Raw genomic sequence first — 17,187 nt, 5'->3', positions numbered from 1 at the left:
AGTATAGTTTTAATATAATATATATTAAAAAAACCTATAAATAATATAGTTGTATATAAATTTATTATATAAATTTATTATATAAGTTTATATAAAACTATATTATTTATATAGTTTTATATATTATTTGTATGTATTTATATAGTTTTAGTTATAAATTATATAAATTTATGTAAAATATTATTTATATATAATATATTATTATATTATATATAATATATAATATAGTTTTATATATATAAATTTTATATAAAACTATATTATATGTACTTTTATATACGTATATATAATACATAAATATATATAAAATATAAAAATATATAGAATAGAATAGAATAGAATAGTATGATAATATAATATATGATAATATAATATATTATATTATAATATAATATATGATAATATATGATGATGTAGTATATGATAATATAGTATGTGATAATATATGATAAAATAATAAATCAGCCTTCTGAAACATGGAGTCAGATCCTCGTCTCTTCCCTCGACCAAAAACCCCTGTGAACACTGTCCCACAATTGCTTTTGTTTATTTTGTCTAATGATAAATGGGATAATTTTTTAACAGTCTGTTTAATTACTTCTGAGGTTTATTTCTGTTCTTTCTCCACTTGTGGTTCTGTTCCTCTAAAGAAGGCCCAGCACATCCACACAATCTTGTTCCTTTGAGTGGCAGTGTCCAGAAGAGATTCAGCAGAGAGTTGTGCTGTAATGAGTTCTTTACAAATTACTGAAGTGCTTTAATGCAGGGGGAATAATTTTGGGAGCTGGAGGCACACAACTTATTAACCCCACCACCACCACCTTTTTCTTGCTCCCTCTGCAGGATGGGAAGCCTCTTCCTGGCCTGATCCAGGACCACATGGTTTCTGGGGTCAGCATGACACTGCGGGGCTGCTTTTTCACCAGGGAGCAGTACATGGAGCTGGTGTACCGAGGGCTGACAGACAAAAAAGGGAGAATTCAAACCTTTCCTCCAGCCATTGTGAAGCCACAGCCATTGTGGACAGGAAAGCAGGTAGTTTATCATTTACAGGCTTAAAGAATGGTGGTGGTTTTAAAGTAAGCAGAATGCTAATAATAAACCAGTGCTGCTAAGAGTGTTTGAAAGGGCAAATCCTGTTAACATCATGTAGGTTTTGGTGTGTGTTTCTGAGCTGTGAAAGCCAACAGACAGCTTTTCTTTTTTAAATTTTAATATATCTAAGTATTGGAAAAATCTTTGCTGTTTTATATTTCTGAATAATTACATATCTCAGCTCACTGTTCCTTCAGAGGGTAGAGTAGCAGGAGGATATTCCTGCCTTGTGAGATTTCCAAGCTTTTAAAACTTTGCTGTCAGTGGAAAGAATACATGCAGTATGTTGCTTTTCTCATTCATGGCAGATTTTTTAATGTTGAGAAGCGATTATACCAAAAAAATAATTCCTGCCCCTCATCCTGCTTCTTTATAGGTTGTTTCCACATTGTTAATAAACATCATTCCAGACAACCATGCTCCACTGAACTTGACTGGGAAAGCAAAAATTGGTGGGAAAGCCTGGGTAAAGGGACCTGCAAAAGGATATCTGAATCTTGATTCAATGTGTGAATCTCAGGTATGCAACAGCTCTGGGGGTTGGGCTGGGCTGTGTTCTATTAAAATTGTGTGTACTGTAAAGGAATGGGAAGGGAGCAAGGCAGATGACACAGCTAGAAGCAGATATTTGGCAAAAGTTACTGCCAGAAGTGGCTGAAGGGTAGGCCTGGGAGTCAGGAAAAATTCTCTGTGGTCCTGACTTGGGTAGATTCCATCTGGTTTTGTTAGACAATGTGTCTTCATTGTCAGACTTTATAGGTGCAAAAATGCAGGTGGTGTTAGAAGTTTCATTTCTGCTACAAATTCTGAAAGTACAGATAATCTCACCCCATTTACCCATTCACCAACATGCAAGCTTTTTAAACCTAGACCAATTTTCACAGAGATTACACAGAAAAATGTGTTGAGTCCTAGTGCAATTAAAATGTCTGTTTTCCTGATTCAAAGCTGTGTGTTATTTTTCAGGTTATCATCAGAGATGGGGAATTGCTGTGTGGAGTCCTGGACAAAGCTCACTTTGGCAGCTCAGCCTACGGGCTGGTGCACTGCTGCTATGAGATCTATGGGGGTGAGACCAGTGGGAAGGTGCTGACGTGTCTGGGGCGCCTCTTCACTGCTTACCTGCAGCTCTACAGGGGCTTCACCATGGGTGAGTGCCTGCAGCACCTCCCGAGGTCTAAACCACACATCTTGGGCATAATGCATGCTAATTGTGTGAATGAAATTCTGCAAAACTGCCTGGAGTGAGATAGCTGCCTGCCAGCCTTTTTTGATCTTGTTTTTTTGGGTTTTTTTTTTGGTGCATACCTGGCCTTCTAAGCATAAAGAGTCTTGAGTATGTCCAACCATTTCTCTTTTCTGTCCTGCCTAGCCAAAGTGTACACAGTTAATATGTCCTGTGCTGAAATTTTGTTTAGATCAAAACCTCGTGTTTTGCTTCTCTGAAAGGTGATTATTGCTTAGAAAGCAGAACAGCTGACAAAACAAGATGAAAGAACTTCAAGGGTTTGGTGTTTAATCCTTGCACATCACATTTTATGGCAAAACTTTTGGTAAATGAGTTTGTAAAGCTTTTATTACAGGTTTTCAAACTTCTATAAGAGGTATAGAGACACAGTCAACTATCAGCAGTAGTGAGGGGCCAACACAGGGGTATCTTTTGGAGTGAGGAAGGTGACTGATTAACTCCCAGGACTCTGAGAGCCAGGGTGCAAAAGTTAGATAGGAAAAGATAACAAGCCTGGGAGCACTGGGCAGTTAAAACATCAGACAAGAAGTGAGACTGGAGCAGGAGTTTGGGATTTGGTGTTTTGACACAGCCATTTTAGTGACTGTTTTAGTGTCTGTGGCAGGAATCCTCACAAACAGCTCACAGGAGTTCAGGTTCCAGTGGTTAATCTGTTCCCTGGTCCTGTCATCTCAAGGATCTGTATTTTTAATTTATCTGTTCTTAAAAAGCTAAGAAATGCCAGATTGTGAAAAGTTCAACTAATAGGAAGTTTGATGTGGATGGAAAGAAAAAAAGCAGTTTGATGTGGCTGGTCCATAAAGCATTAGTTTTAGGTTTTTTAGAGACTGTTGAAGTTAAGGCTCCTTAAATTAGGGAGCTGATTTTGCACTCTTACTGCTTCGTTTATGTTGCTCTTTTATTTTTTTCTTTTATGGCTTAGAACTTCTCCATCCAAAAGCTACTCAGATTTTTTTCTTCTTGTCAAACTGCAGGCCCTGGCTCTAACCATCATTAAAACTTTAGCTTTGACTTCCTTTCCCAGCTCTTCACTCAAAATCCCTGACACCAAGTGTGGTTCCTTCCTTGATTTTCTTTTTAGACCAGTGTGTTCTGTCTCTCCTCTTTAACAGGGATTGAAGATATTTTGGTTAAACGTGATGCAGACCACAAAAGAAAAAAAATCATTGAAAGGTCAAGGCAGAGTGGTATTGAAGTAAGTCTGTTTTGCAGATTTATTTTTTCTTCCATAATGCAAAATTTTTGAAATACTGCTTTGTTCAATCATGCCTGCTTAACACCTGAAAATTCCTGTATTTTACTTTCAGGCTGTTAGAGCTGCTCTTAATTTGCCAGAAACAGCATCATGTGAGGAGGTGCAAGGGAAGTGGCAGGATGCCCATCTCTGCAAAGACCAGAGGGATTTTAACATGGTTGATATGAAATTCAAGGAGGAAGTGAACAATTACAACAATGAAGTCAACAAGGTTGGCATTGAGTAATCTGTGCATACTAATCTTGTTTAACTTCCTTATTAAGTTAATTAATGTGGGTGAGCAGTGCCTGACTCTTCTGGAGGCTGAGGCTTTCCATCTGTCCCCAGCTTGGGGCTCCACATGCTGCCTCTCCTGAGTGAGAAGACAAATTGAAATTATAAATAGCAATGGTTGTGATTGCTCATTGTTTCACTTTGTTAAAGCCTTCCACAGGAATTTCTTGGGTTTATTGTTTTGTGAATAATGTTTGGTTTTGTTCCCTTCACTCCCCACAACTCTGTAGGTTTGCATGCCCCTTGGTCTCCACAGGAGCTTTCCAGAGAACAATTTGCAGTTGATGGTACAGTCAGGAGCCAAAGGATCCACTGTGAACACAATGCAGGTAATGCAATAACCAGAAAATGCTTGGCAGCTCTGTGTGCTGATGTGATGTGTCCTAGAATAGAACTGTTGGGAAGCTCTTGTGGGGATATCTGATACCAGGGCAAGGTTTTCATTCTGGACTTTGGCGTGGAAAAATGCTACAAGAATGTAATAAAGACCTCAGTGGGTGATGGAAGAGAGTCAGTGTTTATTATAACCTATTTTTGAATCACTCCTCAGTGCATGAGGGTTTATTGAAATAGCAGAACTGCTTTTGAGAAGGAATGCTGCAGTTTATACAAACAAACCTACTGTAGAAGAAATATCTTCTCCTGGCCTCTGTTGGAGACTGACCCTCTCCTTCTTCAACTTCTGAATAGGAACAACAATCTTTGGTTTTGCTAGAAGTAGAAGGATACATTTTCATTTTACCATTTGCAACACAGACACCAAGCTAGAAACACTCTATAAAGATGCCATCTAAAATGGAGAGAATGACCACAGCTCAAAAGGGAGAGCATTTTGGGTTGAGGTTTTTGTTCTGTTTTTAGTACAATGCTGAGAGGTGGTGATGGTAATGTAGAAAAAATATCTACAGTAATTTTAGTTTCACATTTCTGTGTGAAGTATACAGAGTGAGGTATTGAGGTAATGTTGAGGATGAGTCAGGGTACTGGAATAATTTTAAAAAACCAGGTGAGATCTCCATGCCTTTTCTGCCCCTCAGTAGCTGGAACATTCCATGAACAATTCCACATTGAGCTACAGAGCATTTACTCAACATTTGACCTTTTTTTACTGTATTTTTCAAGAAAAATCACTAAGCTTATGTGAACAAAAAGCTGGATGGAAAAGTGATGTTTCCTTTTTTCCTGCCCACGTTTAGATTTCTTGTTTGCTGGGTCAGATTGAGCTGGAAGGCCGAAGACCCCCACTGATGGCATCTGGCAAATCACTGCCATGTTTCCAGCCCTATGACTTTTCCCCTAGCTCAGGAGGATTTGTGACTGGCAGATTTCTCACTGGCATCAAACCTTCTGTAAGTTTAAGGCTGCTTGTGTTGATACTGAAGTTTATTTGAGTATTGGGATTTTAATAAAGAGCATCTGCAATTAGAGATAAATGGACTTTGCTCACCCTGGTTTCATGTGAAGCTTTTGAGGAAGAACATAAATTGCCAGTGTTGATGCACTTCTTGGCAGAATGCTGATGGTGTTGTGCTTGTGTTTAGGAATTCTTCTTTCACTGCATGGCTGGCAGGGAAGGTCTTGTGGACACAGCTGTCAAAACCAGCCGTTCTGGGTACCTGCAAAGGTGAGAGGCCTGCTTGAGAACTGGAGCCTTTAAAAGCTCCTGTTGTTGGTTGTTGATTTTTCTCTTTTTTTCTGAGAAAGTTCTGTAGACTCTAAGTGCCTGCATTGCTTAGATTTAACTTCACTGTGTTTGATTTCTACAAAATAGTCTGAATGCTGTTTGTTCTAAGTACAATTTTCTAGAGATCTAGATCAACATTATCATTTGATCATTATCATTTGAACAGCATGATCATTATAATTTGATCATTATCATATGAACATTATAATTTCGACAGCAGCAGCTTCTCCTTTTGCAGAAATAATTTTTCTGGTACAAATACAGATAGGTGTACAAGTTCCAGGCAGCTCTAGTTTTTCTTGGCCACATTGAGTGGCTCTTAACACCTCCAGTATATATAGAAGAAAATGGGACTTTTAAATTGTATCAGAGGGTAGTGAGGAGTTCTAAAGGAGGGATGCCCCTTTCTTCCAGAAAACTGTTAAAGCATGACAGCAGAAATGGAGAGTAATTTACTGTTTCATTTTAGGTCAGATCAGTCCAAGGAGGCTGGAGGGAGCAGCAGGCTGAAAGCTTTACACATTTAGCATTTCACATGAGTGTTGTGTCTGTAGGATTTTGGCTTCCAGAATTCCTGACCAGCCCTTAAGTACACTTAAGATGTTGATGACAACAGTGGGTTTTGTGTTAGAGTTGTATCATTCTTGTTGCTTTGTAGCCTCTTAACAGCATTTTTCTTATATTTTGGGGTTTTTTTCCCATTTTTTCCCCTCTGGAATAGGTGTATCATAAAACATTTGGAAGGGCTGGTGGTTCAGTATGACCTGACTGTACGAGACAGTGATGGCAGCGTGGTGCAGTTTCTGTATGGAGAAGATGGGCTTGATATCCCTAAAACTCAGTTCTTACAGCCTGAGCAGTTCCCTTTCATTGCAGAAAACTATGAGGTACAACACCTAAATCTTTAGTTAATTTATGAGGGGTGGAGGGGAGACTGAAACACGTGGTTAACATCTGGCACATCTGTCAGGGATCCAGTGGCAACACTTGTTTGTCTCAGTTACTTTCAGACTAATGTACAATTTTATTTGCCATTGTATTCAAAATATGGAAGCAATCTGAAGTCTGCAGCTTGATTTCAGCAGAGCACCAAGCACTGTCTGTTCTAACTCTGCACTTGAATTCAGCAAAGATGACTTCACTTTTCAGTCTGTCAAGTTTGATTCACTTTTACCAGTATCACCACTGGTGATTAACTTTTACCAGTATCACTGCTTATTATAGAGTGGTGATAATAGCATAAAGTTGTAAGGGTTTTGTCTCAGTTGGATTGAAAACCAAATTTGAAAATTACTTTATAGCAATGACCTTCTCAGTTTGCTTTGCCTTTTCTGGTACAGTGAGGACAGAGAGAAGAATAATCATACCAATTACTTTCTTACAGGTAATCCAGAAGAGAAACCATCTGGATGAGGCTTTAGCAAGGATGGAGTCTCACCAAGCTAACCAGCAGTTCAAAGCCATCAAAAAGTGGCGAGCCAGACACCAAAACTCTGTGCAAAGAGAAGGAGGCTTTCTGTTGTTTTCCCAAAAGAAATTGGCAAGTTTGAAAGCACAGCTTCCAGGAGGTGAAATAAAGAATGGAAGAGATCCTGCTACTTTACAGGTAACACAGAGGCAGTTGAACTGACCAAACTCTTCAAAAGAAGTTACAGAATTCAGTGTCTTTTGTTTAATTCTCTGTGAATCTCAAAGTGTTTCACAGTCTAACTAAACAAGTTGCCTTTTAAAGGAATCATGTCAACTATGTGGGTGATAAGCTGAGATTTATTAAAGTCTGAGGGCCCTAGTGCTAGGGAAGGGGCTAAAAACTGAGATAAATGTGTTGTTAGGTCATGTTTGTGAATGGTTTGGAGGAGTTGTTTCTGTTTAATGGTGGGTTATTTGGTTTTTTCATGTACACAAAGTAAATCTCTCTTACATGGACAGCTGTCTGCTAGCTGGATGAGAGCCTGTTTGAATACCAGAAATCAGAGAGCTGAGCCAGCCCTGCCTGGTTTATCCAAAAAAATACTCCTGCTTAAGCCTCTTGTCCATCACAGCACTGTCTATAAGACATGGCTTCTAGTGAGGGTGGTGTGTGGACACAGAATTCAGACAGGTCCTGCTTCACAGCCTTGCTGTCATGAGGAATTTATCCTGGTGGAACTTGGGCAGTTAGCATGAAACTCCAGGTTGAAGGTGTTGAGAGATAACTGTGTGAGCTTGTCTGCAAAAGCTGTTTTTCCTAATCGAAGGTTTATTGATTGAGCTGTGCTGAATTTGTGTTGCTCTTGACACTTTTTAATAACTCCTAGTTTTTGATTTCACTCCCAGTTAAAATAATTCTTTGAGGCATTATTTCACTGCTTTAGTTACTGTGGAGTAGTTACATAAGTTGGGGTATTTTTAGGCATGTAAAGAATCTTGAAATAAATTGACTTCAGAAGTGTTAAATGTCAGGAAAAGGAGCACACCATATTTGCAGCTGAGCTGTTTGCTGTGTGTGTACACCCCTACACTCTGCCCAGGCTCTCCTTTCCTCCTTCACTGCTGCTTGTTTGCTTGTGGATAAAGCAGCCAGCCTGAAAACCTCCTCTCGTTTTCAGTTGTTGAAGATGTGGTATGAGCTTGATGAGAAGAAGCAAAGGAAGTACCTGAAGAAGACAAACAAGTGTCCTGACCCAAGCCTGGGGGTTTGGCGCCCAGATACTTATTTTGCATCAGTTTCAGAAACATTTGAGAAGGGAGTTGAAGGCTATATCAGTAAATGGGAATCTGAGAACAGCCGGAGCTACATGCACACAGCACTTTCTTCTGCTAGGTAAAAACCTCTCAGTGTCTTCTTTGCACTGAGCCAAAACCCAAAATACCTTTTTGCAGCAAATTGGCTAAAACTGAAAAGTCTTTACCAAGCCTTGTTTCTGTTGTGGCCATTGTGAAGCTAAGCACTGGGTTTCAAAATGGTTCTTGAAAGCCAAATATGTTTAGTGTGCAGTGGGGAGGCTCTGGTGATCTGTTCCTTCCAAACCTGAGTTTTCCATGCTGCTGAGGGCTTTAGCAAAGCCTCTCTGGAGCCACAGCAATGTATTGCTGTCCCCATGCATATAAAATAATACTTTATAGTGATCTTGAAAACCAAAGTATGCTCTTGGTGCACCTTGGAGTTAGCAAGGCTGTTAGCAAGTGCAAGTGGGAGTAAATGGACTTTCTTTTGACATTCTGGGAATTGGCAGCAGAACTAAAATACAATTTGGCCAAGGCCCCAGTTCTGTGTTAATGGGCTGTGTTTGTCAGATCAGATGGGGATAGACAATTTTACAGTTTCTGGAGTGTATTTATCTATAAGCTACCAGGAGAAATTGTCTCAAAGTTGTGACTTCATTGAACTGAGCAATGATTTATTCTTTTCTGAGTTTTTTATTTTGTACGTTGAGCTAAACCTCTCATTTCCTGTCTCCAGGTTAAAGGATCTGTTGTATTTAAAGTGGCAGCGTTCTCTCTGTGACCCAGGAGAGGCTGTGGGGCTTCTTGCTGCTCAGAGCATTGGGGAACCTTCAACACAGATGACTCTGAACACCTTTCACTTTGCTGGCAGAGGTGAAATGAATGTCACACTGGGTATTCCAAGGTGAGAAAGCTGTGTCCTCAATGGGCCCTTTATTTTAGGCACAGTTGTGCTAGGTACACTAGCAGGTGAATATTGAGGGTGCACAGTCCTTCAGTGCCCTTGTAAATTTTCCCTGTTCGGAATATTTTAATGTTTTACAATTTTCCAGTTCTTTTGGTTCTTTTTGCAGATACTAAAGATCTGTGAAGGCCCCTTACTCTAATCTGATGTACAGCAAATCATCAGTTTATTTGGAATAGTGTGGGTCCTGACCTGGCCTCATGGCAGTGTGGGATGCCTTAGGTGGGAGGGGGTTGTGTTGCTTCAGAGAAGCACAGGAGGGGAAGAACACACAAGGAAACATCCATCATGCATCTGTAGGAAACAGATCTCATTAGTCCTTCTGTTCTTGGAACAGTTTATTATCATCTCTTCTCTTTTCATAACTGGGGGAATCAGAGCAGAGAAAAGGAGCAGTGCAGTGTGACCACAGCTCTGGGTGCACATGGCTTTGGTGGAACTGCCAGTTGCTGCATTCTGCCTAATGAAATTACCTAGATAATTACTTGATTTGCATAGTGCTTTTATGGCTTAATTGGAATGATTATTCTTTGTTTAAAGGTTGAGGGAAATACTGATGGTGGCCAGCTCAAACATTAAAACACCAATGATGAGTGTTCCTGTGCTGAATACCAAGAAAGCTCTCAAAAAGGTGAAACACCTTAAGAAACTGCTCACAAGAGTGTGCTTGGCTGAGGTGAGATTTCTTTTCAGTGCATCTTTTGAGAGTCAGCAAAACAAACTCTCCTCTTTGAGCTCATCAGTAGTTTGCTATGCCAGAGTCTTTGGCTTTTTCTCAAACACATTTTCCTCTGTCTGTAGAATTGGAGGGATTCTGTTTTGTCTTTGAGACAAGCTCATCTGGCTGTGATTGACATAGAGCTCAGATAGAAACCTTTCTATCTGTCCCCCATTCCTTCCTATCTCACACACATTGCTGTGCTCAGTAGAAGCAGAACATGTGTCTCTGTGGAGATTGATTACACTGGAATGTGTTCTGGCACTGCACCCTTGTGCTCTCCTCCATGCCCTCCCCTTTCTATTTTTCCACCTCTTGTGAGTTGAAAGCAGCCAAAATCAGGTTAAGACTTAGCTCTGTGCTGGAATGCTGTCCTGCTCTGTGAGCATGCTCAGTAAAATGAACCTGTAGGCCTCCTGAGAGGGGTAATCTCTTGTGAAGGAGTTGGGTGGGAGGTGAGGCTTTTCCAGTATTGTCTGAGTTAATTGTTGGGAAGACAAAAAGTGCAGTAGGGTACAGTCCTTTTGCCCAGGAGCCTCCAGAAAAGTTTGCCAGTTAGCCTTGTGTAATTCTGGTTTCCTGTGAAAAGCAGAACTGCAGGAAACAAATGAGTAACATCATCAAAGGAGTAACATTCCTGCTTGGGAATGCTTTGTAGGTCCTGGAGAAAGTGGACATTGAGGAGTCCCTGCATGTGAAGCACAAGCTGAACAAGCATCGCCTCTACAAAATCAGATTCCATTTCTTGCCCCATGAATGTTACCGGGAGGAGAAGTGTGTGAAGCCCAGGCAGATCTTGCACTTCATGGAAACAAGGTGAGTTTGCTTTTAGATACTTTAATATTTGCTTTTCTTTTGCTTTTTTATGGGTTTTGCATGTGGTTGATTACAGCTGGTGTGGCTTTTAGAGCAACAGTTCCAGCAGAATTGCAGAAAAAAATGACACTTTTTTTTGAATAAAATTGACAATTTTATTATTCAAGTTCAGTAATGAACCATCTCTTCTGAAGGCCAATTTGATGTGCAGATTTTATATCCAGATGAGTGTATAATTTTATGCTTTGGATGCACAGCTATATCTGTGACAGTAACAGAGCTCATACCAACCTTTTGATTCCTAAATTAATGAGAAAAGGTTGAGAAAAATTATTTGCATTATCCTAGAAGTACTTTTGCATCCAGCAGGGAATAATGTCCTGTTATGAATTATGTTAACCAAAATAAATAAATTTTTTGACAACTTCACATTTTCTGTGGCACTGCTGAACTTTGACATTCTGAGTTGCTTCTCTGTCAGGTTTTTTAAAGTTCTTCTGGAAGCAATTAAAAGGAAGACTACAAAGATGGCATCTTTTAATGAAGTCAGCACTCGGAAGACAACTCGGAAGGATTTAGATGATGAGCAAGACAAGGTACAACAAAACATCACCTGACAAACACCTCACTTCCTTCACTGGTGTTGAGAACCAGAACTGGAAAAGTGTAGCATGTTTCAGTGCACACCAAATGTGTGAATACTAAAGTACTACTGAAATACTTAGTACATAAACTGTCTTTGTGTTCTCATAAAATTAACAAGAAAATTGAAGTTTTTGTGTATTAATTCCTGATTTGCTTAAGATTGTACTCTGAAAATGCCTGCTCATTTTAGCTTCTTTGGGACAAAAACACATCACTCTTCTTGCTCTCAGATCAGGGTCCTGTTGGAGCAGTGGTTGTCAAAAACTTTGGGGAAGCTCCTTTGTTCATTGAAATGCTTTTGCATGTTCCTTCACTCCTCTCCCATCAAGGAATGTCAGAGCAGAGTGACAGCTTATCCATCTTGTAGACATTCATCTTGTTAAATGTTGAAGTTATCAGGAGTACAAGTTCATTTCTTTCTAGTAGTGGACACACAGAAAGTAATTTTTTCTGTAAAGGCGGAACATTGAACAAGAGATTGTTAAACTCCAGATGTTTGGCTGAAGCCTTTTGATGCTGTTGGTACTGACTGGCAGTCAGCCTGATCATCTGTCTGTCGTGGATTTTTAGACCCTGAACAGTCTGGAAGCTGTAGCAGAGGAAGAAGAGAACATTGTTGATGCAGAAGCTGATGAAGGGGATGGTGATGCTACAGAAACAAAACGGAGGAAGAACCAGGAGGAGGAGGTAATGGCTTTATAGGTGCTCAGCACTGCTCTTGAATTCCCTATTTCTTCTGTGTTTGACTTGGGAAGGAAAACCTCCATTGAAACAAAATGCTGAAAAAAACCAAACCCCACTTGAAAGGGAAATAGAGGTTTTCTCCTTCTTTGGGCTGAAGAGTTTTCATTTGTGTCTTTGCTGAAGCTTTGTTCTTCAGGCATTTGGGTGGCTGTGTCTGGCAGTCTGAACTTCACCTTAATTTTATCTTTTGCTAATTCCAATGCTATTAATTGTTTTTAACACTTTACTGTGGTTCTTAAAAATTTGTTTCCCTGCATGTTTCTATGTGTTCAGTACTTCATAATAAGCTCTTAAAAGATGGAGTGCTGTAATTTCAGCAAGAGGGTGGGGTAACTGAAATTCTGAGGGAATCCTATCATCAGTTGGATTATGGGAAGAAATTGGACTGTCTTGGGGACAGCAAACTAAATTATGCTACAGTCTCAACATCCTGTAGCATCCTGGACTGTGCTGAGAAGTAATGGTAAGATTATAAAGAAATAAAGACTGAACTGAATATGTTGTGTTATTTTCTTTACAACAAAATTGCACTTTCTTTGTGCTGTAGGGGCAAGATCCTTGCAACTCAGCAGTGAAGAACATCCCAGAATTGGACTGTTGCTGGTGTGCTGTGTCTCTGTACAGGTTCTGGCTCAGATAAACACAGAGTTATTTCTTTGCAGGTTGATTATGAGAGTGAAGAAGAGAACGGGGAAGAAAACGTGAATGAGAATCCAGAAGATGAAGAGGCTGAATCTGAAAAAGAAGAAGGGACTTCTGGTGCTGAAGAGGATCAGAACAGAGCAGAGGGTGAAGATTCTCAGCACCTTTCCTTTGTGTCTCAGACTAAAAAAGGGAAAGATCAGTTGCTGAAGTCAGCGGAGGTGCGAGTGAGCGCTGTTGTGGAGAGCCACCCATCCATACAGGATTACACCTTCGACACTGAGAGTGAGCTTTGGTGTGAGGTAAGGTGGAAAACATCTCTGGCTGCTTGCACAGTGCTACCTCCCATAACTAATGGCTCTCTTCAGTGCAGTGCTGCTGTTCTGTCTCAGCAGTCCCATGTGAATACAGAAAGCGGCACTACAAATACAAAGTGGCAATACGAATGTATTTTTTGATGGCATTTTTAGTAATTTCTCATTTTCAGAACACCTCATGGAACTTTTTCTAAAACCAATTTTTTGACAGGTTTATTGTTTTAATCTTTTAGTATATGATGGTCTGCTGTGGTGGTGTTCACAGGGGTCTTAGGGTGAGGGAAGAGACGAGAATGTTTACTCCATGTTTCAGAAGGCTTGATTTATTATTTTATGATATATATTATATTAAAACTGTACTAACAGAATAGAAGAAGGGATTTCATTAGAAGGCTAGCTGAGAATAGAAAAGGAATGGAATGATAACAAAGGCTTGTGACTGACTGAGACAGTCTGGACAGCTGGGCTGTGATTGGCCATTAATTAGAAACAACCACATGAGACCAATCCCAGATGCACCTGTTGCATTCCACAGCAGCAGATAACCATTGTTTACATTTTGTTCCTGAGGCCTCCCAGCTTCTCAGGAGGAAAAATCCTAAGGAAAGGATTTTTCATAAAAGATGTCTGTGGCAGTCTGCTGTGTAGCCCTTGATGAATAAAAACGATGGCTGAACTGTTGATGAAAATGTAAACATCTTAATAAAGAAATAAAAACCTCAATGAGCATATACCTGACAGGAGAGATAAACAAAAAAAAATAAATTGCTGTCCTTGTAAGTTGAGACCTCAAAAGCAATGTGGATGAACAACCCTGGGATGGGGAGTTCACATTGCCATCACTCACCTCTAATTCCAGTCAGACATTTATGTTCCTTAACACACAACCAGGGTAATTCCACGTGTCAGCTTTTTGCCTGAAGAGAAGAGTGCTGCCTGCTGAGCCTGCTGTTGAAGCCTCCTTCCCTGTGCTGTTTCCCATCAGGTTTCCCTGGCCCTGCCTCTGACCAAGGTGTACTTTGACGTGTCGTCGCTGCTGGCGGCGCTGGCGCGCAGCACGGTGATCCACGAGGTGAAGGGCATCGCGCGCTGCCTGCTCAATGAGGGCACCAGCAAGGAGGGACACAAGGAGTTTGTTCTCCAGACAGAAGGGATCAACCTGGCAGAGCTCTTCAAATACTCTGATGTGTGTCATTTGTTTCTAACCCCGATTTCAATGTTCTTTTGTGTCCGGGGGAGATGGTGGGTGATGGATGTCATTTCAGTTTCTCAGGGGTGATGTGGAGCCTTTCAGCTCCTGAACTGTTTTCCTCCTCCTTTTTATCCCCAGATTTATTCAGTACATCTTTTCTCAAGGGAGAAAGGAGCCTTTTCTCAAGGGCAGCTTGCAAATCAGTGTTTGTGCAGCAGCCAGGGCCTAATGACAGATGATTTCACACCATTCTTCCCTCTCATGTCTCTCTAAATGTTACTTGAGGGAGTTCTTCATCTCAATGAATTGCAGTGCTTGGAGATGAATAGTTCTGTTATCCCATCTAGGCCATAGCTCTCCAAATACAGGATTGTTTTAATCTGCATCTTCTCTTTTGCTAATAGTTCTGGCTGGCTGAGCCACACTGGGCATTGCATTGTGTTGTTTGGAAGACTTTGACTTGTCTTTCTGTTAAGTCTTCTTTTGGAAGGCTTTAACTTCTTTAACTTGTTTTCTGGTGTAATTTGTTAGCTTGCTTTTTGTGATTTCAGTTAATTTTCTCCTGTGGTGAATTTTGACTCCAGTGCTCCTATTCATCTATTTAATGCTGCTTAACACAAATCCTCAGAATCATTTTTCTCTGTGTTTGACAGCTAGGCTGCTGCCTAGTTATTCTGTAACTCTTGGTGCTGCTTAAGTTCATGAAAAACATAGGAAAAAAATCTGTCTTAGTTTAAGTTATTTAGAAATACAGAGCAACTGTTGTCCTAACTTGTGTCTCTGTTTTTTCTGCTTTCAGATTTTGGACCTGAACAGACTTTATTGCAATGATATCCATTCCATGGCTAAGAATTATGGAATTGAATCAGCCCTGAGGGTGATTATAAAGGAAATAAAAGATGTATTTGCTGTATATGGTAGGATTTCTTTGTATTTTTATAGTCTTTAATTGCATTAAGATAGGAAAATACAGACACGTGCTTTCAGATATGGTTTTGCATGACCTTTTCATTTATGTGCTTATTTTAAGTTGCAGGTTTTCATTGTTTTAATTATTGTAGAGTATTCTGTTAATTATTAATTTTCTTTTAATCAGTAGGAAACAGGTAAGATTAAATTTATTCCCTTTCACAGTTTTTCCATTTTGGTACATTTTTTGCAAGCTGCAAGTTTCAGACCAATTAATTATTAATGTCTGAGGAAGCCAACTGTTAGACTTGTGCAGTGGCCCTGAGAAGAGGCTCAACCTTGCCTCACTTTGCCTTTTTAATGATGGGAGCCCAGGCTCCTGAGATTTTCTATCTTTGCTAAAACAGCTGCACTGCATTGTCTGAATGTTCTTCTCTCAGGTGATTCAGAGAGCCCAGCCTGGGGAGCCTGCATGGCTTCAGAGGCACTCACTGTGAAATAAACCATTGAAAATAGGGGAGATTAATACAGTGGGAATTTTAGCAAGCAGTTATAGCAAACAGATTTGGCAGCTCAGAATGGTCTGACCTTCAAGTTGTTCAAGAACTGCTCAGTAAATGTTGACAGAGCTGTTAATGACCCCCATTACACTGAGTCCACACGTGTAAGTTAGGAATAAATGCATTTTTTTTAGCCTGAAAAGGGATTTCTGTGAATGCCTGATGTCATGCACAGAGGACATCAGAGCCTTTGTGACTCTGGGGCCCAGCTAATCCAGGCCACCAGGTGAGAGGCAGGAGCTCTGTCCCTGATGGATGTGTGAGCTCTGTCCATCCCTGATGGATGTGTGAGCTCTGTCCCTGATGGATGTGTGAGCTCTGTCCATCCTGATGGATGTGTGAGCTCTGTCCCTGATGGATGTGTGAGCTCTGTCCCTCCTGATGGATGTGTGAGCTCTGTCCATCCCTGATGGATGTGTGAGCTCTGTCCCTGATGGATGTGTGAGCTCTGTCCCTCCTGATGGATGTGTGAGCTCTGTCCATCCTGATGGATGTGTGAGCTCTGTCCATCCCTGATGGATGTGTGAGCTCTGTCCCTCCCTGATGGATGTGTGAGCTCTGTCCCTCCCTGATGGATGTGTGAGCTCTGTCCATCCCTGATGGATGTGTGAGCTCTGTCCATCCCTGATGGATGTGTGAGCTCTGTCCCTCCTGATGGATGTGTGAGCTCTGTCCATCCCTGATGGATGTGTGAGCTCTGTCCCTGATGGATGTGTGAGCTCTGTCCCTGATGGATGTGTGAGCTCTGTCCCTGATGGATGTGTGAGCTCTGTCCCTCCTGACGGATGTGTGAGCTCTGTCCATCCCTGATGGATGTGTGAGCTCTGTCCATCCCTGATGGATGTGTGAGCTCTGTCCCTGATGGATGTGTGAGCTCTGTCCCTCCCTGATGGATGTGTGAGCTCTGTCCATCCCTGATGGATGTGTGAGCTCTGTCCATCCCTCATGGATGTGTGAGCTCTGTCCATCCCTGATGGATGTGTGAGCTCTGTCCATCCCTGATGGATGTGTGAGCTCTGTCCCTCCCTGATGGATGTGTGAGCTCTGTCCATCCTGATGGATGTGTGAGCTCTGTCCATCCCTGATGGATGTGTGAGCTCTGTCCCTCCCTGATGGATGTGTGAGCTCTGTCCCTCCCTGATGGATGGATGTGTGATCCCCTTCTGTGCAAACAAGGATGGTGCACACCTTTTTTGATTTCATGTAGAGAAACTCTGCTGCCTTCCAGCACTCCTGACTTTGCAGTTTCCCATTCTTTTCATTCAGTTTGGAGAGATACTGGTTTGTATTAGAGTGAGTCTGTCTCTGTTGGATGTTGGATGGGAGCAGTTAAAGCAGAGACACACTGCCAGAAGAATGTTAATAGAGATGTTCTTCAAGCTGCCTGGATTCTAAGGCTTTATTTCAGACCTGATTTG

General features: G+C 40.9%; 1 protein-coding gene across 2 annotated transcripts in view; it reads left to right on the top strand.

Annotated features, from left to right (window-relative positions):
- Positions 1–17,187, top strand: part of POLR1A (RNA polymerase I subunit A) — a 35,766-nt gene that overhangs the window by 14,854 nt on the left and 3,725 nt on the right. For both annotated transcript variants that reach the window (XM_064711976.1, XM_064711977.1), the window contains 19 exons: positions 844–1,035; positions 1,472–1,615; positions 2,062–2,245; positions 3,457–3,539; positions 3,652–3,810; positions 4,103–4,201; positions 5,069–5,221; positions 5,414–5,496; positions 6,278–6,443; positions 6,941–7,162; positions 8,145–8,359; positions 8,999–9,166; positions 9,767–9,902; positions 10,603–10,760; positions 11,242–11,356; positions 11,976–12,092; positions 12,812–13,093; positions 14,094–14,294; positions 15,100–15,217. In XM_064711976.1, coding sequence (XP_064568046.1) covers positions 844–1,035; positions 1,472–1,615; positions 2,062–2,245; positions 3,457–3,539; positions 3,652–3,810; positions 4,103–4,201; positions 5,069–5,221; positions 5,414–5,496; positions 6,278–6,443; positions 6,941–7,162; positions 8,145–8,359; positions 8,999–9,166; positions 9,767–9,902; positions 10,603–10,760; positions 11,242–11,356; positions 11,976–12,092; positions 12,812–13,093; positions 14,094–14,294; positions 15,100–15,217 — 2,995 coding nt within the window. The remainder of the gene's footprint in view (positions 1–843; positions 1,036–1,471; positions 1,616–2,061; positions 2,246–3,456; positions 3,540–3,651; positions 3,811–4,102; positions 4,202–5,068; positions 5,222–5,413; positions 5,497–6,277; positions 6,444–6,940; positions 7,163–8,144; positions 8,360–8,998; positions 9,167–9,766; positions 9,903–10,602; positions 10,761–11,241; positions 11,357–11,975; positions 12,093–12,811; positions 13,094–14,093; positions 14,295–15,099; positions 15,218–17,187) is intronic.

The sequence above is a fragment of the Zonotrichia leucophrys genome, chromosome 4, assembly GCF_028769735.1.
Source record: "Zonotrichia leucophrys gambelii isolate GWCS_2022_RI chromosome 4, RI_Zleu_2.0, whole genome shotgun sequence".
Lineage (NCBI taxonomy): Eukaryota > Metazoa > Chordata > Aves > Passeriformes > Passerellidae > Zonotrichia > Zonotrichia leucophrys.
This window is presented reverse-complemented; position numbering and strand designations above follow the sequence as displayed.